The sequence below is a fragment of the Hyperolius riggenbachi genome, chromosome 7 (genome assembly GCF_040937935.1).
Source record: "Hyperolius riggenbachi isolate aHypRig1 chromosome 7, aHypRig1.pri, whole genome shotgun sequence".
Taxonomy (NCBI): domain Eukaryota; kingdom Metazoa; phylum Chordata; class Amphibia; order Anura; family Hyperoliidae; genus Hyperolius; species Hyperolius riggenbachi.
Genome location: NC_090652.1, coordinates 12,766,371 through 12,789,047, shown reverse-complemented (window position 1 = coordinate 12,789,047; position 22,677 = coordinate 12,766,371). Strand labels below are relative to the sequence as shown.

General features: G+C 47.3%; 1 protein-coding gene across 1 annotated transcript; it reads left to right on the top strand.

The window, feature by feature from the left end:
* Nucleotides 1–2,667: 2,667 nt before the first annotated feature.
* Nucleotides 2,668–21,478, top strand: LOC137525386 (nmrA-like family domain-containing protein 1). Its single transcript, XM_068246459.1, has 5 exons — nt 2,668–2,828; nt 7,321–7,559; nt 12,363–12,612; nt 16,511–16,701; nt 21,078–21,478. The coding sequence occupies exons 1-5, from the start codon at nt 2,789–2,791 to the stop codon at nt 21,255–21,257; spliced, it is 900 nt and encodes a 299-aa protein (XP_068102560.1). The 5' UTR covers nt 2,668–2,788; the 3' UTR covers nt 21,258–21,478.
* Nucleotides 21,479–22,677: the final 1,199 nt, after the last annotated feature.

The following is a 22,677-nucleotide window of genomic DNA, read 5'->3' as shown; positions in this document are numbered from 1 at the left end:
GGACGTAGTTGACTATTTAACACAGAACACCTCATCTTCCTCAGCTTCCGCACGGAAGCGTGACATATCTTCCTCCTCCTGCTCTGATTCTGGCACCCCACTTAACACTCAGTCGGCAGCCATCACCAAAGTGCCATCATCCAGGGGCTCAGCGGTGTGGACATTTTTTTGTGTGTCTGCCTCAGATGAGAGCGATGCCATATGTACTCTCTGCCACCGAAAATTGAGCCGTGGAAAAACCAAGATCCGCATAGGGCAATTGCCTTATGAAGGCACATGAGGAAAAAGCACAAACTGCAATGGGATGACCACCTGAGGAAAAGCAGCACACAAAAGCAAAGCCACACACAGTAGTGGAAGATTCCAGGCCGCAATTATTTCTCAAAGAAGGCTATACCTAAACTGTACCGTGATGTTGAAAGGCAAGTGGTGACATTTCTGGCACACAGCGTTGGGTCAGGGTCCATCTGACCACGGATTACTGGTCTGCAAAGCACAGTCTGGCCTGCCCGAAGACTAAGTCAGTCCCCACACACAGCATCTCTGCCTGCACGCCGTGTGACTGATTGCCCCAAGACTAAGTCGGTCCCCACACAGCACCTCTTCCTGCAGGACACTTGACTGCCTTCTCTGCCACCACCAACAGGGTCCAGGACTCCAGGTGGACTCCTGAATTTTAATAATAATTTTTCTGGTGTGTACATGCCTGCTAATTTTTCTGGCTGCACTGCGGCTGCAACAACAAAACAAAAGGCATGTACATGTGTCAATTCCCCTTCATGATCGTAACCTTGCCGCGGTGAAGGGGCTTGCGTATCACAATGAAGCAATGACCGCCGGCTATATGAGTGTCTCGGGGGGGGGGGGGGGGGGAGGGGAAGCACCCAAGATAATAAGGTTGTTGCTTCATTGTGGACAGACCAAATTCGATCAGTTGGATAGTCACTTTTGTTCTGTCATTGAGCTACCTCAGCCCGACCATATGGGCTTGAAAACCGCCATCGCCTGCACTCTGGCCATGGTGCGCACCAGTCCAGCACAGCCGTCACTACGCAAACACCTGTTTGCGGTGCGTTACACAGTGAGTTTGGTGTGTCAGTGTGAAGCAGTACTCTAATTACACTCCCTGATTGATGTATATGTTACGGCCAGAACCCGAAGTTTGGCCACTTCTAGTTCTGGCCGGCCACTTCGGGTTCTGGCCGGCCAATGTGCGAAGTGGCCGCTGCGCTGCGGCCAATGTTAGAAATGGATTGATTCCTGTGACATTAATGTATCTTCTGGCCGCAGCGCAGCGGCCAAACGTATAACCACTTAGTTCATTTAATGCAATTAAGCCAGGGGCAATGTAACAATTCAAGCCGCCGGCTTTTTCTCTGCCTCTCTCTCCTTCTCCCCCGCCTCTCTCTCCTCCTTCCCCCCCGCCTCTCTCGCTCTCCTATGGGCAGCCGGCTGGGACACGAGTGTCCTCCCCCCCCCCCCCCCCCCCCGGAGTCGTTCGTCGCGGCAGGGAATCCTGCCGTTCTTGCAGAGCGGGTGCTGGCAGAAGCAATGTCTGCAGCCTCCCTGCTCTGCTTTCCTGGTGCGACGAACGACTCTCGGGGACACGCGTGACCCCGCCGGCTGCCCATAAGAGGAAAGAGAGAGAGGCAGATAAAAAGCCGGCGGCTTGAATTGTTACATTGCCGCCGGCTTAATTGCATTAAATTAAATAAGTGGTTATACGTTTGGCCGCTGCGCTGCGGCCAGAAGATGCATTAATGTCACAGGAATCAATCCATTTCTAACATTGGCCGCAGCGCAGCGGCCACTTCGCACATTGGCCGGCCAGAACCCGAAGTGGCCGGTTAGAACTAGAAGTGGCCAAACTTCAGGTTCTGGCCGTAACATATACAGTACACACGCAAGATGTTTCAAAGCACTTTATGCCTCTAATTTAGCAATGTAATGTGATTTCTGCCCATAAAACCCGGCTGTGCGACAAATCCGTAATTTTCCCCGGGACTTTTGGCATGTATCCCACTCCGCCATCCCCCCCTCCAGGTGTTAGACCCCTTGAAACATCTTTTCCATCACTTTTGTGGCCAGAAACAGTGTTTGTAGTTTTCAAAGTTCGCCTCCCCATTGAAGTCTATGGCTATGATATTAGGTTCGCGAACCTCGAACGCGAACTTCCGCAAAAGTTTGTGTTCGTGTGAACCATGCGAACCTAAAATCGGAGGTTCAAGCCATCTCTAGTAGCTTCTTTGTTATTGTATTCTACCACTTTTGAAGAGGCATGATGGCCAAGCCTTGTTTTTAGTTGTCTTTAAACTTCTCCCTTCAATAAAGACTATTTTGTGTCTTGATTCGGGCCTATGCTGTGATTTTTAGAGATACAGACTTTTGGAGGGTGTCAACACACTTATATAGGAAAACAATATAGCAGCATGACACAGCATGAAGCTGAGCACGTATGACTTGCAGGAGGTAACACAGAGCCCCTGCTGCCTCCTCAGCGCTGGATTGGACAATGAAGGGTGCAGCCAGGACTCTGTCACATATAGCCACGTGCGTGACAAACTATGCTGCAGGCTAAACCCTTATTGGCTCCTTCTCTGCAACAGAGTCAGCCCCACCCAATATAAGTGGATAAATACTCACGTTCTTTCATGTGCTGGGAGGAGTGCAGCCTGCAGAGTGACTGTGTGTGATCTACAGAAGGAAGAAGGATTCCCTCCATAGTTCTCTACAGAACAACTCCTGCGACGTCCACCATCGCCCGCAGCCTTCTGCGTCCTCATCCGTCATGGCTGGCAAGAAGATTATTACTGTTCTAGGAGCCACAGGTGAGTGGGAGAAAGCTGGACGCTTCCTGGAAAGGTCAATCTGCAGAGACTGCAAATATGAGCCAGTGCACACCAAAAAGCTTTAGCGTAATCGCAAACACTGAGCGCTTTTTAAAGTGATTTTCCTAGGGGATTCTAGGCATGTGCCTAGCGATTTTCTAAGCATGCCTAGCAATTTTTGCAGCGTTTTGGTGCAGCGTTTGTTATTTTTTGTTACAGTAGAGCTGGAACTGAACAGCTTCTGTAACAAAAACGCTTGGAAAATCGCTCTGATCGAGTGCTTTTCAGAGCGATTTTCCACTTTCCTATACTTAACATTGAGGCTGAATCGCCCCAGAAAGCAGCGAAAATGCTGCAGGACTTGCGTTTGCATTTGGGAGAAAATCACATCGCTCTGGTGTGATCCATCCCATTCTAATGCATTAGCCAAGCGCTTTTCAAAGCGATGGCGTTTTGAAAATCGCTCAGAAGCACTCTTGGTGTGCACCAGCGGCCCTATGTACTATGTACTCCACTGTGCAGCAGATGGGGAATATTCCTGTGACTCCTGAGATCCTGCCATGGCCAACTTTAAAGAGAACCAGAGACGAAGCACCCTCATGTATTTTACCACATATATATCAGTGGGAACATTAGAGAAAACACCTACCCTGCTTTGTTTCATTCTTCACTGCTCGCCCTGCTTGATATCAGCCCTGATAAAATCCCCGACTGAGCATTCAGTCTGGCTTTGCTCAGGAATATTTATAGCTCAGTCTGTGTACTCTGGTGCCTTTTCAAGCCCAAGCCTGCCCCCTGCTGGCTCTGCTCAGGAATCATTATAGCGGAGTCATTATAGCAAAGCCAGACTGAATGCTCAGGCGGGGATTTTATCAGGGTTCATAAGAAGCAAGCTGTGCAGTGCAGAATGAAACAGAAAGCAGGGTAGGTGTTTTCTCTAATGTACCCACTGATCTATATGGTAAAATACACGAGGGTGCTTCGTCTCTGGTTCACTTTAAGGCCTCTTTCACAGTGCGACATTAAAGTCGCACGTTAAAACACCATTTAACGCAGAATAACTCACTGCAATGTAAAATCAACACACGTTGTGCACACGTTGCGTTGGTGACTAACACTGCACGTTCAGTGAAAGTGCTGCATGCTGTGCGTTATACACGTTGTTAGCTGCGTTAGACTGTTTGCACATGCTCAGTAATGACTTGGAAGCATACTTTTCATTGCCTGTAGGCTGTACTGTATGCGACGATAACGGGGCATTAAGGTGCGTTGCGATTTTTTGGGGGCATTGCGTTGTAACTTACCGTACGTTGCGACTTTAATGTTGCATCAAAACGCAACGTCCTACTGTGCAAGAGGCCTTAAAGGACAAATGAAGTGCGAGTTTTATGGAGGCTGCCATGTTTATTTCCTGTTGAACAATACCAGTTGCCTGGCAGCCCTGCTGATCTCTTTGGCTGCAGTAGTGTCTGAATCAGACCAGAAACAAGCATGCAGCTAATCCAATCAGACCTGACAATATTGTCAGAAACATCTGACATGATGCATGCTTGTTCAGGGGCAATGGCTAAAAGTATTAGAGGCAGAGGATCAGAAGGGACAGCCAGGCAACTGGTATTGCTTAAAAGGCAATATATATGGCAGCCTCCACATACTTCTTGCTACAGTTGTCCTTTAAAGTGTATCCGATGCGACATGTGACATGATGGGATAAACGTGTGTATGTACAGTGCAAAACATATTAATAACCAGGCGGTTTTACTTGTTTTATTTTGCTGCCTGAAAGAGTTGATTTTTAAGGATGGAAGTGACAGCTTCTGTCAGGACCTTGTCGGGAATATAGTAATCATCACTGATAAGCAAATTACAGCCATAAAAGTTTTCCTGATAGAATACATTTTTCTACATATTTCTGAGAGCAGAGGGAGAGGTAAAGGGTCATTTAGGGACACTTAATAGGCTGCAACTGAGCAGAGACAACAAAACATTCAATCTACTTTCTACATTTTTAAATATAAAATAAAATCCTGGGATGTCTAAAAAAGTCATTTTTAGGAGTAGGAGGATAAATACAATTGTTTATCTCATCAGTTTATTTTCACCTCGGGTTCACTTTAAAGAGACTCTGTAACAACATTTTGAGCCTTATTTCTTCTATCCTATAAGTTCCTATACATGTTCTAATGTGCTCTGTCTAACTGCAGCCTTTCCTAGTTACACAGTGGCTGTATTATCTGTTATATAATCTAATCTTCTCTCCTCTGTCGGCTCTGTCGGGCTGAGACAGTCAGGCAGGAATATGCTGTGCTGCTTGTAATTGGATAGAAGCTATATACACCCTCTCCAGGCCCCTTGCACACTCTGTATGACTCACACACTGAGCTACTCTCAGCCTATCACATGCTATGACTTTTGTTTGTAAACACTGCCTAAAACCGTCAATTACAAGCCAGGATTGCAGCAGGGAGAGGCAGAAACAGCACAGAGGGGCCCAGGAGAACATAATGAATAGAATGGTATGCTTTTTATTGTAAGAATTCACAAGTGTAGGTCGTTATACAGCATATATAAGTATGTATGGTCATCCGGCCACGGCTCATGCAGCATCCCACACCTACCCTCTGTCCAATCCACGGGCACCTTCCACTCTCAAGATAAAAACCCATGTTCAGGTTACCAACGCGTTTCGTCATCAGTCAGACTCATCAGGGGACATATGAAAGACATATGAAAGAGAAGGTTACAAATAGGGAGGTTACAAATCCTTCCATGCTAGCACTGGCACCACCTTGCATCTTCCACACTCAAGGTAAAAGCCGGCGTTCAGGTTAGCTTCGTCCAACATGTTTCGTCCAACATGTTTCGCCATCGGTCAGACTCGTCAGGGGACATATGAAAGAGAAGGTTACAAATAGACAACAAAAGCTGATGCCCAGTGGACATAATAGATAGAGGGGTTGCGGTACATAGTAGTTACACACGGAAGAGGGGGCTGCACATGGAATGGGAGGGGCACAGAGCTAGTCTAGTTTAGGGGGCCCAGCAGGAAACCTCATAGGTTGATTTTTATCTACCTGTGGCTTCTCCTAGCCCCCCGGAGTCTTTGAGACCCCTCAGTGTCCTTCGGGTACCCTTCATTGTTTCACTGTTACCCCAATTAAATTCCACAACCCGCTTAGGTCAGCGGCGCCTCTGCACTGTTACATCACACAAGTGTGTACAGCGGTACCAGTACCTAGTCAGGACCTCAGACACATCTGTGCTATCAACAACTTTCCTCTCAGACAGATTCAAACTGTGCCTTCCACCGTCCAGCCCAAGCATTGGAATGATGCAGTTTGAACACAGTCTACGTTGACTCTGGTAATGAGATTCACATTTGTAGAAACAATTTTTAAGCGCAAGAAGCACCTCCCTTCACACCAAGAGGTAAACATAGTGAGTTCCCCTTTACTCCTGGGCCCCATAGAAGCTGCTATGGCTGTTGTGCCAGTTTCTACTCAATTACTAATTACACGGATAGGTGTGGTGTTTGTTGATGTGTCCACATTGGTCAGGCAGGGCAGTGTTTGTCATGGCACAGTGCCTTGTGTGTACACTAAGTTTTCAGAGGCTAGAAAACTTAATGCATACACCTTGTGTCTACACCTTCTTTCCTCCATGCATGAGGGCTTCCCTTTACTGGACATGCACAGCTCATGAACTCATACAGTACAACTGTCATGCGTGGTTTGGAACTCGGACATGCACTGACACTGTATTGCTTTTGTGGCCCTTGTGACCGGGGGGAGGGGCATGGGTGGTGTGAGCTATGGGGGCCTGCTCCTCCGCCCTCTCACCTTGCAGAGTAGTGGAGGGAGAGCTGCAATACTTACCTGCTTCAGCACTGTGTTGGGCCTCCTCTTCCTCCCATCTACGGCACGGGAACTCTATGCTACCTTACAACAGCTTCCGATCACATGACATGCATTGGGAGCAGAAGGATGATAGCATATGTCATGTGATCAGGAGCTGGTGCATACACACATCCAATATTGATTGGCCAATTGTACCTCTTCCATTTAGTATGAGAGATTACCTACACAATATGTTCACATTATTCAAATCTGTTGATCCTCATGCTATGGAGGTAGTGAAATTGGCCATTTGGATACGTCTGCGCACCCCTGGCCTGGAGAGCACCGGCATTCTGCTCAGCAGTCTGGTGTTGTCTCTGCAGGAGCTCAGGGCGGTTCGGTGGTCAGCGCTCTGCTGAAGGACTGCTCATTCATGATCAGGGCCTGGAGAGCACCTGTATCCTGTCAGATGTTGTCTCTGCAGGAGCTCATGGTGGCTCGGTGGTCAGTGCTCTGCATTCTGTTCAGCTGTCTGATGTCTCTGCAGGAGCTAAGGTTGGTTCGGTGGTCAGTGCTCTGCTGCAGGACTGCTCGTTCATGATCAGGGCCTGGAGAGTGCCAGCATCCTGTTCATCTGTCTGGTGTTGTCTCTGCAGGAGCTCAGGGTGGTTCGGTGGCCAGCGCTCTGCTGAAGGACTGCTCGTTTGCGGTCAGGGCGGTGACCCGTGATGTCAGTAAGCCGGCAGCTGAGAAGTTGAGGAAGGCCGGAGCCGAGGTGGTGGCAGCGGATATGAATGACGAGAAGAGCCTGTCGGCTGCTCTGAATGGAGCTTATGGAGCCTTTGTGGTCACCAACTTCTTCGAGCATAATAGCAAGGAGAAGGAAGCAGCCCAGGTAAGAGCTGCTCCTACTAGCTCAATTTAATATAACTTACCTTCTGAAAACAGGTACAAGATATCTCATGACGGCCACTATCGCTAGTCTCTCTACTGGCCTACAAATCTGTTCACAAGACCTACATCTCTGAGCTCGCCCACAGATATACTGTAGACCTGACCATCCCCTCCAGTCTTTCAATGACCTCCGCTTGACCCCCCCACGCATTTCTTACTCCCATGTGTGTTTGCAGGACTTCTCACGAGCCTCTCCTTCTCCCATCCTCAGACTCTCCCCTACCTTGGCCGTCCACACACCTCTTTAAGATGTCCTACCCCCTCTACCAAACCTTAACTCTCTCAGCCGGGCACCTATTCCGCAGCCCTACGTAGTGTGTCCTTCCACTGTCCCCTTTAGATTGTAAGCCTTTGTCTTTGTCTCCCCCCACCCCTTAGAGCACATGTATCGAACTCCAGGCCTGGAGGGCCAGATCCATGCCAGTGTTTAGGATGGACTGAGAAAGAAAAGAATGTGTTCTACCTGATGGACCACACCCTTCCTAATTCAGACCCATCAATTAATTTAAGCTGTGTCAAAAATGTGTGAGGATCTCGGCCCTCGTAGGACTGGTTTGACATACCTGCCCTAGAGTGTAATTCATGATCTTACAAAGCCACCAATGACACCCTTCCCATGGACAAACTCAGACTTGAATTGTTAAGTTTCTGTAAAATCGCATTATCATGTATCTTATACTCTGTTTGCATGTATCATCTTGTGCTTTGTTGTATAAGCGTGTGCTACCTCTCTGTCTGACACCCCTTGTTAACATTGTATGTATGCCTATTTATTGTCCAGCACTGTGTAATATGTTGGCGTTTTATAAATACAATGCCAATCAGCGGTAGCTAAAGCAAATAAAATTCTGGGATGCAGAAAACGGGAAATTATATCTTGAGATGCTAGTATACTACTCCCTCTGTATCAATCACTTGTGAGGCCACATCTGGGGTATGGGATAATGCTGGGGGAGGAGCATGATGCAGGGGGAGGGGCACACACTACTCCCTCTGTATAAATCACCTGTGGGGCCATATCGGGAGTATGGGATAATGCGGGGGGCGGGGACATGATACAGGGGGAGGGGCACACACTACTCCCTCTGTATAAATCACCTGTGAGGCCACATCTGGAGTATGGGATAATGCTGGGGGGAGGGACATGATGCAGGGGGAGGGGCACACACTACTCCCTCTGTATAAATCACCTGTGAGGCCACATCTGGGGTATGGGATAATGCTGGGGGAAGGACATGATGCAGGGGGAGGGGCGCACACTACTCCCTCTGTATAAATCACTTGTGAGGCCACATCTGGAGTATGGGATAATGCTGTGGGGAGGAGCATGATGCAGGGGGAGGGGCACACACTACTCCCTCTGTATAAATCACTTGTGAGGCCACATCTGGGCAGCACGGTGGCGTAGTGGTTAGCTCTCTCGCCTTGCAGCGCTGGGTCCCTGGTTTGAATCCCAGCCAGGGCACTATCTGCAAAGAGTTTGTATGTTCTCTCCGTGTCTGCGTGGGTTTCCTCCGGGCACTCCGGTTTCCTCCCACATTCCAAAAACATACAAATAAGTTAATTGGCTCCCACTAAAAAAAAAAAAATTGGCCCTAGACTACAGTACTTACACTACATAATATAGACATATGGCAATGCTAGGGATTAGATTGTGAGCTCCTTTGAGGGACAGTTAGTGACAAGATATGTATATATACGCTGTACAGCGCTGCGTAATATGTCGGCGCTATATAAATACTAAATAATAATAATAATAAAATCTGGAGTATGGGATAATGCGGGGGGTGGGGACATGATGCAGGGGGAGGGACACACACTACTCCCTCTGTATAAATCACTTGTGAGGCCACATCTGGAGTATGGGATAATGCGGGGGGCGGGGACATGATGCAGGGGGAGGGGCACACACTACTCCCTCTGTATAAATCACTTGTGAGGCCACATCTGGGTTATGGGATAATGCTGGGGGAAGGACATGATGCAGGGGGAGGGGCGCACACTACTCCCTCTGTATAAATCATTTGTGAGGCCACATCTGGAGTATGGGATAATGCGGGGGGAGGAGACATGATGCAGGGGAGGGGCACACACTACTCCCTCTTTATAAATCACTTGTGAGGCCACATCTGGGGTATGGGATAATGCTGGGGGAAGGACATGATGCAGGGGGAGGGGCGCACACTACTCCCTCTGTATAAATCATTTGTGAGGCCACATCTGGAGTATGGGATAATGCGGGGGCGGGGACATGATACAGGGGGAGGGGCACACACTACTCCCTCCGTATAATTCACTTGTGAGGCCACATTTGGAGTATGGGATACAGTTTTGGGCACCACACTATGGGAAGGACATTGACCTTCTAGAACGGGCACAAAGACGAGCAACTAAATTAATCAGGGGGATGGAAGATCTCACTTACCAAGAAAGGCTGGACAAACTGGGCTTATTTAGCTTGAAAAAAAAAGCCAACTGAGATGTATAAATACATCAGAGGACAATACATAAGCTTCAGACCAAAAATAAATAACATTGACGCCACATACTGAGCAGTCATAAGATAGCAACATTTTAACAACAGTGAGAGGCATATGGAGGCTGACATAATTTCTTTTCTTTAAAAAAAAAAAAAGCAGATTGCCTGGCTGTCCTTCTGATCATCTGCCTCTAATACTCCTACCTATAGACCCTGAACAAGCATGCAGCAGATCAGGTGTTTCTGACGTCTGACTGGATTAGCTGCATGCTTGTTTCAGGTTTGTGATTCAGACATAACTGCAGCCAAAGAGATCAGCAGGACAGCCAGGGAACTGGTATTGTTTAAAAGGAAATAAATATGGCAGCCTCTGTACTGTATGCCTCTCATTTCAGGTGTCCTTTAATGTTATTACAGGCTTACTTTGCTTCAAAGATTAAAAGACAGGTACACTTTAGCTACCTTTTCCAGGTAGTCACAAAACCTGACAGTGGGTGGGACTTGGGGACAAGTTTGAGAGAAGTCTTGTTCATTCTGATCCTGATGTAAACCCCCAATTCTCAGTGTTATTAAAGTGAAGAAAAGGCACCAGTAGTTTAGAGTTGACCATGAGGCCTCATTCTCACCTAAAATCACAAACGCAAGTGTTTTGCGTTTTTGTGCGCATTTTTCCCCCCCCCTCCCGGGCTGCGTTTCTGGTAAAAGCGCTTTTTAAAGCTCTTTTTTAGAGCAGTTTTGTAATTCACTCCCTGACACAAGTCAGGAAGTGAACTCTTTGACCCGAAAAATAATAAGTACAATGTATTTATTCTTAAAAACGCGAACGCAATAATCTCTGCACAAAGCGATTTTTGAGAGCGTTTTGCGTTTTTCCTATACCTTCCATTATAGCAAAAACACCTCAAAAATGGCACAGACACCGATTTGCTGACCGCAAAGCAGGCGCAACGTGCTGATATGAACCTTCTCATAGAGATTCATTGCACAAGCGTTTTATGGGCGATTATGAAAATCACCTCGGCTTGAAAAAGGGGCAAAAACACCCCTAATAAGAACGAGCCCTGAAAGTTTGATGTTTCTCTAAAAGGAAGCTGTCAGATAGCATCCATCTGAAAATGGCGCCTGCGAATAATGGCGCATGGTGTTGCCGCTAATCCGTTTGCCGCTTATCGCTATTTAACGTTAAAGCCTTATTGTTATTTACCGTTAAAGCCTTATTGTTATTTACCGTTAACACACAGAACCCTCTCTGTACCTATCCCTAACCCCTAAACCCCCCCTGGTGGTGCCTAACCCTAAGACCCCCCTGGTGGGGCCTAACCCTAAGACCCCCCTGGTGGGGCCTAACCCTAAGACCCCCCTGGTGGGGCCTAACCCTAAGACCCCCCTGATGGTGCCTAACCCTAAGACCCCCCCAGTGTTGCCTAACCCTAACCTTGACAGTGTTACATTAAATCCATTCCCCGTTTTGCAGTTAAAGGGACACTTAAGCCAGAAAAAAAAAAATTAGTTTTACTCACCTGGGGCTTCTACCAGCCCCCTGCAGCAGTCCTTTGCCCTCACAGCCACTCACTAATCCTCTGGTCCCCCGCTGCCAGCTAGTTTCGTTTTTGCTGACAGGCCCGTCAGGACTGGCCACACGTAGCTTTTTCCGCATTCCCGACTGTAATTAGCGCTATTGCGGGCCGCAATGCGTAAAAAAATACGCATTGCCGCATATCTATGCGTTCGTAATGCGGCAACGCATATTTTTGTACGCGTTGCGGCCCGCAATAGCGCTAATTACAGTCGGGAATGCGGAAAAAGCTACGCGTGGCCAGTCCTGACGGGCCTGTCGGCAAAAACGAAACTAACTGGCAGCGGGGGACCAGAGGATTAGTGAGTGGCTGCGAGGTCACAGGATTGCTACAGGGTGCTGGTAGAAACCCCAGGTGAGTAAAACTCATTTTTTTTTTCTGACTTAAGGTTCACTTTAAATAACGCCTGCAGTTTGGCTTATGTAGGGCGCTATTGATAAATAACATTACTGTGGGCCACTATTGATAAATAACGTTAGTGTGTGCCGTTTTTCTTTTTTTCCCCTGTGCGCCATTATTATGCAGTACTAACGATAAATAGCGATAAGCGGCGCCATTTTTATGCATAGGCGCTGTGTGCCATTATTCACTGATCCGGTCAGATATGCTCAGGGACATGGACAGGGTAACCACCACTGGTGGAGAGGCCCACACTACTAACATTGCTGGACACATTCTTCCTTTGCAGGGTAAACGGATTGCGGACTTGTGTAAGAAGCACGGCCTGAAGCATGTGGTCTTCAGCAGCCTGGAAAATGTCCACAAGCTGACCGGTGGAAAGCTGCAGGTCCAGCACTTTGACGGAAAAGGGGAGGCAGAAGAATATTTTAGAGAGATCCATGTGCCCATGACCAGCGTGAGAGTTGCCTTCTACTTCGAGAATTTTTTGACCGTCAGTAAGCCACATAAATCCCAGGATGGGAAGACCTACCAGCTGGGTAAGATTTTACAATTACACTCCAACTGACCAACTGATAACTAAATCTTAACAACTCAGTAATGTATATCATAAAGTCCTAAGGGTGCTCATACATTACTCGATATTGTGTCCTAACTGACCTCTCCAATTCAATCATTTTATCGAATCGGAAGAGAATCGGTGCTGCAACATGGCCGCCCGAGCAATCTTTTGTTCAATTTCCATCCAAAATAAGTCAAATGGATCGATTGAGAATGGCAGAAAAATCTTGATCATCTTTCCTCAAAAATAAGACATGGTCTTGAATTCATTTTTGCTTTAAAAGATGCGTTAGGTCTTATTTTCAGAGATCTGGAAAGAAGTTGGCTGCACCACCAAATGCAGTGGTTTGCAAAAGTATTCTGCCCCCTTGAAGTTTTCCACATTTTGTCACATGACTGCCACAAACATGAATCAATTTTATTGGAATTCCATGTGAAAGACCAACACAAAGTGGTGTACATGTGAGAAGTGGAATGAAAATCATACATGATTCCAAACATTTTAAAAAAAATAACTGCAAAGTGGGGTGTGCGTAATTATTCAGCCCCCTGAGTCAATACTTTGTTGAACCACCTTTTGCTGCAATTACAGATGCCAGTCTTTTAGGGTATGTCTCTACCAACTTTGCACATCTAGAGACTGAAATCCTTGCCCATTCTTTTTTGCAAAACAGCTCCAGCTCAGTCAGATTAGATGGACAGCGTTTGTGAACAGCATTTTTCAGATCTTGCCACAGATTCTCGATTAGATTTAGATCTGGACTTTGACTGGGCCATTCTAACACATGGATATGTTTTGTTTTAAACCGTTCCATTGTTGCCCTGGCTTTATATTTAGGGTCGTTGTCCTGCTGGAAGGTGAACCTCCGCCCCAGTCTCAAGTCTTTTGCAGACTCCAAGAGGTTTTCTTCCAAGATTGCCCTGTATTTGGCTCCATCTATCTTCCCATCAACTCTGACCAGCTTCCCTGTCCCTGCTGAAGAGAAGCACTTCCAGAGCATGATGCTGCCACCACCATAAAACCATTTAAAAACCAACCTGCGATGATGGGACATGCATAAAAAGATATGGGCAAGCCAAGACGCTACATACAGTATACATACAGTACATACAGTACATACAGTATCCCAGGACACGGTCTGCCAATCTAAGGGTAACCACAACAATCGGATAACGGCAGAGGGAGGCACCATCTTGGCTTGCCAATATCTTCATATGCATGTCCCACCATCGCAGGTTGTTTTTTAACTGATTTTATGACTGTATTGACCTTGTTGACTAAATACTTTGCTTATTAATACATATTAAGTGGTGCCCATCACTAGCTGTTTTTTGCGATCATAAGTTCGTAATCTGCATCCGTGATTAGCTCTCGATTACATATGGACCCATAATCGCACTCGTTACCCGACTTGTGATCATGAGTTACCCGAGATCACAAGAAATACTTACCTGTACCTTTAAAAAAAATTTCCGCCGGGAGCCGCGGAGGACAGAGACGCAGCTCTTAAAGCTAATGAGAAATTAGAATCCATATTTAAATAAAAAAAAGTCAGATACTCACCTAAGGAGAGGGAAGGCTCGGTCCTAATGAGCCTTCCCTCTCCTCTCCCGGTGCCCTCGGAGCTGCGCTGGCTCCCCCGCTCAAATCCCCCGCCGCGGGGACTTTGGAAGTCTTCGGGAGCCGAGTCCTCACAAAGACAGGCGGCTCCATACTGCGCACGTGCGAGTGCGTCATAGAGGGCGTGCGCAGTGTAGAGCGGCCCGTCTTCAAGAACACTCAGACTCCCAAAGCATTTCTGAAGCATCCCTTTGGTGGAAAACCGCTACAGGGGAGCCAGCGCAAAAGCGGGCACCGGGAGAGAAGAGGGAATGCTCTATGGGACCCAAAGCCTACTCTCCTTAGGTGAGTATCTGACTTTTTTTTTATTTAAATATGGGTTCCCAATCACTTTAATATAGCAAAGCTAAAGCATCTTTGAATTTGGCTGCAAGGCTCCCCATTGGTCTGTTAATAGACCAATGGGAAGCCTTGGAGGGAAATTCAAAGATACAGGTAAGTATTTCTGGTTAATTTAGAACAATAAAGGACTTTCCTCGTCGTTTTGTTTTTATTTCATTTAACCCTTTATGGATATGGGTAAGGGGTACTTTGTACCCCTAGACTCATTTCTCCTGGAAGTGGGGCTGGCATCTGGGGGTCCCCTTCCTAAAGGGGACTCCCAGATGCCACCATGAACCCCCCTCCAGGGAGTCGGTGACTTGGATTGGACAAGGGCTCCGAGGGGGGAGGCGAAGGCTTTGCCACCCCTCTCCCCCAGAGCCCCGCCATACCATCGACTATGCGGGCTGGTGTAGCTTAGGGTGCAAAACCCCACTCATCTGGGGCTCCGCATTCTGGCTATCCCAGCCTGCACGGGAGACAATAGGTTAAAAAGACTCGGGAGGGGGACCCCACGACTTTATTTTTTTTATTTCCCACCCTCTGAACATAAAAATAATAAAAAAAAAAGTTTTAAGAAATAGGAAAAGATTCCAGGGATTTTTATACAGCCATATTGCAGCTGTATAGCGATCCCTGCCCAAAGCATTGCGGCTCCGGAGGGGTTTCCAGGGGTTCCGTATGTACGTGATCACGAGTCAATTCGGAAGTGGGCGGAGTCATGCTCGTGATCACTCGTGCTCGTGATCAGGGGTATCCAAGCAACTCTGGTGGTGCAGCCGACTTCTTTCAGGATTTTTGTCCTTTTTGTTGCTTGTGCTATTATATTGATCCTGTGGCTTGCACACCCCGCATTATATGGTGTGCGGATATTTCAAATTTCATATAGGGCTTATGCTTATTTTCAGGGGATGTCATATTTTATCTACATTTACCGAGAGTCGGGCACTTGCCAATCCTTATTATTGTTTTGGGTCTCATGGCGTCTTCTGAGTAGGATTCTTTTGGGGGTGTCTGGCTGCGTTCCTTGTTAAATGGTCTATCTGCTCTGCTGCATTCTATTGCCAAAGGATTTTAATTTTTCCATGTATACTGTACCTGCATGGACACTATTTACATTGACTCATTTATGAATTCTAAGTAGGGCTTATTTTTGGTGTAGGAAGTACAGATTGGTTTGTTGATGGTGAAATAATCGATGTACTGCAACCTTTTATTTCCAATCGCATTTATCTGATCGTCAGGGGCTGAAAATTGTGCCTTTAGTACAATTTGGTCTATTTGACAGCAGCAAAAATAAGCAACTCTAAAAATGTACACCAGATGTCCCCCAATGTCACGACTCATCCTCAGACATCCGCCATGACAGATCTCTTGCCTAATGTTCTTTTGATCAATAGGCAATAGAGGTTATCGGATCTCACCATTCATTATAACTGGATTACTGATCAGTGAAAATTTAGGGTGATTTTGCACATTTTTGTTAATAGAAACGGTCCTCACAGAAGTTATAAAACACAAATGTAAATACTAGTAATTTAGAAATGGGCAGGTAATCACCTGACCTGAACTGCTCCCTGTAACTGTCAGGCTCCCTCTCACACGCCCTGAGAACAACCTCCCACCCTCGGCCACGCCTCTTCCATTCATACCAATGGCAGGGGGTGGAGTCACTGGAGTGAGCCTTTGGCCACACCTCCCCTTCCTAGAAGCCGATAGGTGGAGATGGAGATGTGACTTATGTGATTAGGCTCCTTATCAACAAAAAATTGAGGTATTTATACTTTTCTTTTTAGTCATAGGTGGACTTTAAACGCTACAAAAAAAAACCTAAAACCTTGTGTTAACTCAACATACTCTCCCTTACAATGACTTTCCCTGCTTGACCAGAGGACAGACTGGTTTTACCAACACTTGTTTATTTCTCCTTTTAGTGATTCCGATGGGCAATGTTCCGATGGACGGCATATCAGTAGCAGATCTGGGTGGTGTGGTGCGCTCCATCTTTCAAAAACCATCAGAATATATTGGGAAGGATATCGGAGTCAGTGCGGAAAAGCTGACCATTAAACAGTATGCCGAGACCATGTCCAAGGTGTCCGGCAAGAACATCGTAGACAGCCAGGTGAGGACGGCCATCGTTCCGGTTATTGTATCGTCAATCCTATAGTTGCCTCTTTGTATGTCTGCAGGAAACTGCCATCCTTTGTACAATCACTCATTTACCTGACGAAGGATGCTTTATCCCCCGAGACACATTATGAAATAAACTATGACATTCTCTTACAGAAAGTAACTGATGCAAAAAAACGAAAATGGAGGAGGTCTCCAGTTGGGCATTAACCTTTTATTTGCAGTCGTAAAAAGTTTAAAAACACTTACATGAAGCACATGCAGACAACACTGCTTTATTCGTCCTCCCAGTGTTATGGCCCGTGGCTTTTGATGTGAAGGATAGTAGATCAAATGTGCGTTTCACTGTTGGCGTGCCAGTGGTGTCACTACACGTTTCGCCATGCTTATGCCTTTGTCAGGACTGCCAAACATTTGATCCACTATCCCAAACATTGGAAACCAGAAGTGGCTGGCCATTGCACAGGAGGACAAACGTAGTGGTGACCAGGGGTGCTTGGATACCCCTTTTCAAAATCCGAATTGATCCGGGTACCCAGATATACGGATCAGATATCCGAATCCAATCGTTCAGATATCCGCGTACATGTGGATACCCAAACGCATTATGCGGGCTATCCGGGTGGATTCGGGTATCCGGATAGAAAAACCGAAAGTGCCCTTTAAAGGCCAGCCAAAATAGAAAATGATTTTATACATACCTGGGGCTTCTTCCAGCCCAATAAGCCTGGATCGCTCCCACGCCGCCATCCTCCGCTTCCTGGATCCGCCGGTACCGGGCCCGTCACTTCCGGCGGACGCGGCCAATTGTCCGCATCACAGGGGCTCCCTCCATACCCGTACGCATGCGGCTGCGCAGTAGGCAGCCACATGCGTATCTGTATGGGGAGGGCACCCTGTGATGCGGAGAATTGGCCTCGTCCGCCGGCCGACTGGCGGCAATGACGGGACCCGGTGGCGGCGGATTCAGGCAGCGGAGGACGGCGGCGTGGGAGCGATCCGTGCGTATGGGGCTGGAGGAAGCCGCAGGTATGTATATTTCATCCTCTCTGGTTCCCTTTAAATTGCTTTAAAAACGTTTTTTATGGTAAATGAGGAATGTAGCATCATTATTTTTTAAAGGGGAACACTAATTGATGATGTGGAGACTTAAAATCCCCCCCCCAAAAAAATGGCTGTCGATTAACATTAGGCCTAGGTTCCAGACAGCGGTCGTGCAGCCCACATTGTGTCCAAAGTCCAACTGCACAACTGGGACATGACAGTTTTCAGCCAAGACACCTCTAATAAATTATGCAGCAATTGTGTTTTGGGTTAAATATAGGTGGTATCAGTGGCCTGTGGCACCCTGTCCTGGCGGTGGGAGCTGCACAGGCAGCAGGAGCAGGGCAATGCAGCAGCAGCAGGTGTAATGTGTGCCAGGAGCATGCCGGACGTGGCACGTGGCAATTGGCACGGAGCACGTGTCACTTGCCAAATGTCACGTGGCACTTGCCACATGTGACATGGCACTTGCCACCTGGCACTTGCCAAGTGGCACGTGGCACTTGGCAAATGCCATGTGGCAAGTGACACGTAGCAAGTGACACGTGGCAAGTGCCATGTGACATGTGGCAAGTGACACGTGGCAACTGGCAAGTGACACTTGGCTAGTGACACGTAACAAGTGCCACGTGCCACATGACACGTGCCAAGTGCCACTGGCAAGTGACACGTGCCAAGTGCCGAGTGACAGTCAGACAGCAGAGAAGAAGACACTAGTGTCACAGGGCCCCTAGTGGCCGGACCGCAAAATGCCTTCCAATCGGTTTCGGCACACAGACCATGCAAGCTGTGCGCAGAAACCGCTGGAATTTTGGCAGCAGATCGACTAGAAGGGAGCCCGTGAGTTACGGTAATTACAAATTACACACTATTTCAGGGTATAACTGCCACAACCTCTGTTACCATGTGACAGAGGAGCCCACTGACTGGCTGAGTCTAGACCTGCAAATAAAACAATTAAACACACTCTATTCTGTCTAGCTAGCAACAATAGTAGCGACTATTCAGAAGTCAGGGTTCAGTTTGTGCGGCTGAATAGCAGGGTAGCTGAATACACAAAATGATGTTTTAGCGTCGCTTTATTAAAATGCAATATAAATAATTAATATATACAGAAAATCGTTAAAATCAACAATTCTAGAAACATTAATAGCCAGTATGAAAATAAAAGGGAGTAAATACTTAGTTCGTGGAAATACAGTATGTCCTTCTGGGCAAACTCATAAAGTTCTTGGTTTCAGTTCAGTTCAGTAGCAAAGTCCAAACAAACCAGGTGCAGGCATTTCCTCAAGCTGGCAAGAATGTAATCAGGATGATGTACAAAGTGGAGGACACTGAGTTTGGCTCCTCTGCCATTCTTATGCCCCTGATCCAGTAGGAGGGAGTGAGGGCGGGAGCCACACACCCCCTTAGAATATGAGATGAGTCCTCCCCTTGTCCTGGGGACCAGAAATCATATCTACCCATATATGGGCTCTATCTCACAGAACCGTACAGGTCAGGGCAGATTTACTAACATTTTCAGGTCTGTCCCGATTTACCCAGCGCCCTGATACCAGACATGAGGGGTAGGACCCCTGTGGTATCACCAGGGCTCTGGAACAGCAGGCTACGTGTCGGCTTCCCTGTTGTGATTGGGGCCGGGGAGTCTCACTCTCCTTCCTCTAAACTGGTTCTTCAGGCTGCTTATCTACTTCATCTGATGGATGGGCCCTTAGCACAGCTGGGTGCCTGGGACACTCTGCCGCAGGTTTCCTGCCATTTGGTCAAAGGAAAAAACTGTCTTTTAAAATAAGGAATGTAATTTTCGCTTGCAATGGCTGCACAGATCCAACCAGGAAGCGATCAGGAAAACGACTGCGAATCTTCCAGATTCACCTGCGTTTCTCACGGTTGTTCCTCGACAACTAGTGCACACGTGCCAAGTGTCACGTGGCACTTGCCATGTGTCACATGGCGCTTGCCACGTGGCACTTGCCGAGTGTCACGTGGCAAGTGCCACGTGAGACGTGGCAACTGGCAAGTGCCCACGTGGCAACTGGCAAGTGCCATGTGATACTTGGCAAGTGACACGTGATACGTGGCAAGTGACACGTGCCAAGTGCCACGTGCCAAGTGACAGTCAGACAGCAGAGGAGAAGACACTAGTGCACATTAACTGTCACACTGGCACTGCTCACAGCACAGCAGTTCTGTAGAAAGCTAATACAGTAGTACTACTACTCTAACAACTACTAGCACACTGACTGCAGTACTACAGTACTAACTACACAATAACACAGTAATCCTATCCCCTAATCCCTAACCTATACCTAAGGCTAATAGCTGGCCAGCAAGCAGCAGCTGGCCTGGTCTGTGCACAGCCACACAAACAGAAACATAGCAGCTGCCTGCAGCACACACTCTGACTGTCACACAAATGGCATCAAGCTAATTAATGATTTAACAATAGTGTAGTGATAGTGAAGGAGTTAATCACTGAACAGCTTTCGGTTTATCACTGCTAGGCCAGCAGCACTGGAGCACACACATCAATCAAGCTAATTAATGATATAACAATTGTGTAATAATAGTAGTGAAGGGGTTAAACACTGAACAGCTTATCACTGTTTACAGCCCTTGCTACTAGGGCCAGCAGCACTGGAGCGCACCCCCTCCCCCCAGGGCGGTCGCCTGCATGGCCCACCCCCAGAAACGGCGCTGCCTCGTACTATGTGGAAATTGTAAAATTGGCCAGTGACTGGCAAATCAAAATTGTATGCACCCTTAGGGCTTGATTCACAAAGCCGTGCTAACCTACTTAGCACCTTTGGGCGTGATAAGCAGGGTGCTAAGTAGGTTGACACCGTTTTATGAATCACATCGCGCGCAAAGTCCCGCGCGCAAAACTTTGCATAGTGGTGAATGGGGACTTTGCGCGTGATCAGAACTTATCACAAGCGTGCTAGCAGTTAGCAGGGCTTTGTGAATAATCAAGCCCTTAGTCTGGCTTCAGTGTAAAAAGTCTCTCCCCGATGACTGGATTTAAAGGGGAATTCTACCCTTTTTGAGAAAAATTCATTGTTTTCAATTAGTCGTTTTATATGAGTCTCAGGACAACAATCCCCCAAACTGCAGATTAAACAGAAAGATCATTTTAATACAATGAAATAAAAAAAAAGGATCTATATTTATGCAGTTTTAGAATTTTATTCAATTTTGTAAGGAAATTAGAATTTCCCCTTAGACTTGATCGATCCAAAACGCACTACAGTCGATTATCCACCTCTCCCGCCCTCCTTTTCTCCTGCTCTCCCCCCTAATCTTCTATTACTTTGCCTGCAGATCACCCCTGAGGCCTACGAAAGGCTGGGGTTCCCAGGAGCAGAGGAGTTGGCCAACATGTTCCGATATTACCAGATGGTTCCTCACCGCGATGTAAAGCTGACCCACAAGCTCAACCCCGACAGCAAGAACTTCCTGCAATTCGCTGAATCAAAGAAAAAAGACATTCAAGACCTGTAACCAGGGCCGGAATTAAGTCACGGCCTAGGGCGCCACAAGGTCAAGGGAGGGTGGGCAGCAGTCTATAATAGGGGAGAAAGGAAGGGTCACATGGCTACCTATACTAGAGGGAGGGGTAGTCATCAGGCTATCTACACAGAAGAGGGGAGAGTCATCTGGCTACCTATACTGGAGGGAAGGGTCAACAGGCTACCTATACTGTAGGGAGGGGGGAAGGATCTTCTGGCTACCTGTTCAGGAGGGAAGGGGGGGGGGGAGTCATCTGGCTACTTATACTGGAGGGAAAGGTCATCAGGCTACCTATACTGTAGGGAGGGGGAAGGATCTTCTGGCTACCTGTTCAGGAGGGAAGGGGGGGGGGGGAGTCATCTGGCTACTTATACTGGAGGGAAGGGTCATCAGGCTACCTATACTGTAGGGAGGGGGAAGGATCTTCTGGCTACCTATACTGGGGGAGGGGGTCATCTGATAATTTATACTGAAGTGGGGCTGCTGCTGACAGTGGCCTTGGGCGGTTAAGAATACAAATCGGCCCTGCTTGTAACACCGCTATCTGCATCCATCTGTGCAAAGCCAGGATATTATGGGGGAAGCTAGAGGGGTATGGAGACTGCCATATTTATCATGTTTTAAACAATACCAGTTTCCTGGCTGTCCTACTGGTCTCTATGGCTACAGTAGTGTCTGAGTAACACACCTGAAACAAGCATGCAGCTATTCCAGTCAGACTTCAGGTCAGAAACATCCGATCGGCATGCTTGTTCAGCATCTGTGGCTAAAAGTATTTTTTATTGTTTAAAAGGAACTAAATATGGCAGCCTCCATATGTCTCTCACCTCGAGTTCATTTTAAAGGACCACTATTTAAAACACACATGTAAAATGTAACTTTCTCCCAGAGTAAAAAGAACTATAGATAGTAGAAATCTTACAGATCTCACAGATTTTAGTGTAGTCCAACTTCTCATGGGAGATTCTCAGTATTACATTTAGGCCGGGTTCACATTGGCATGCATCTGGTCCTGCGCTGCGTTCCGCTCCGTGAAGCGGAGCAGAGCGGAAGGATTGTGCAGGTCGGGAACGTCTGCTCCAACGAGCGGAACGCAGGGAGCGGAACTGAGCGGAATGTAGCAATGTGAACTTTCCCATCGGGAAAACATTGCTTCCGCTGCTGCGTTCCGCTCATCGGAGCGGAACGTAAGCTATTTAAGCCTCAATGTGAACGAGCCTTATTCTTTACAAAAGCAATGCCTGGAAAGGATCTCTATGAAGATACTGACCAGCCCAGCCTTCTCGCTTACACACTATTTTCGCAGTTAAACTGAGCAGCCGCCGTTCGGTAACTGCTTCTGTAAACAGAAATACCTGAGAATCCCCCATGAGGTGAAGGACTAGTCCCGAAACCTGTCAGGTTATTCAGA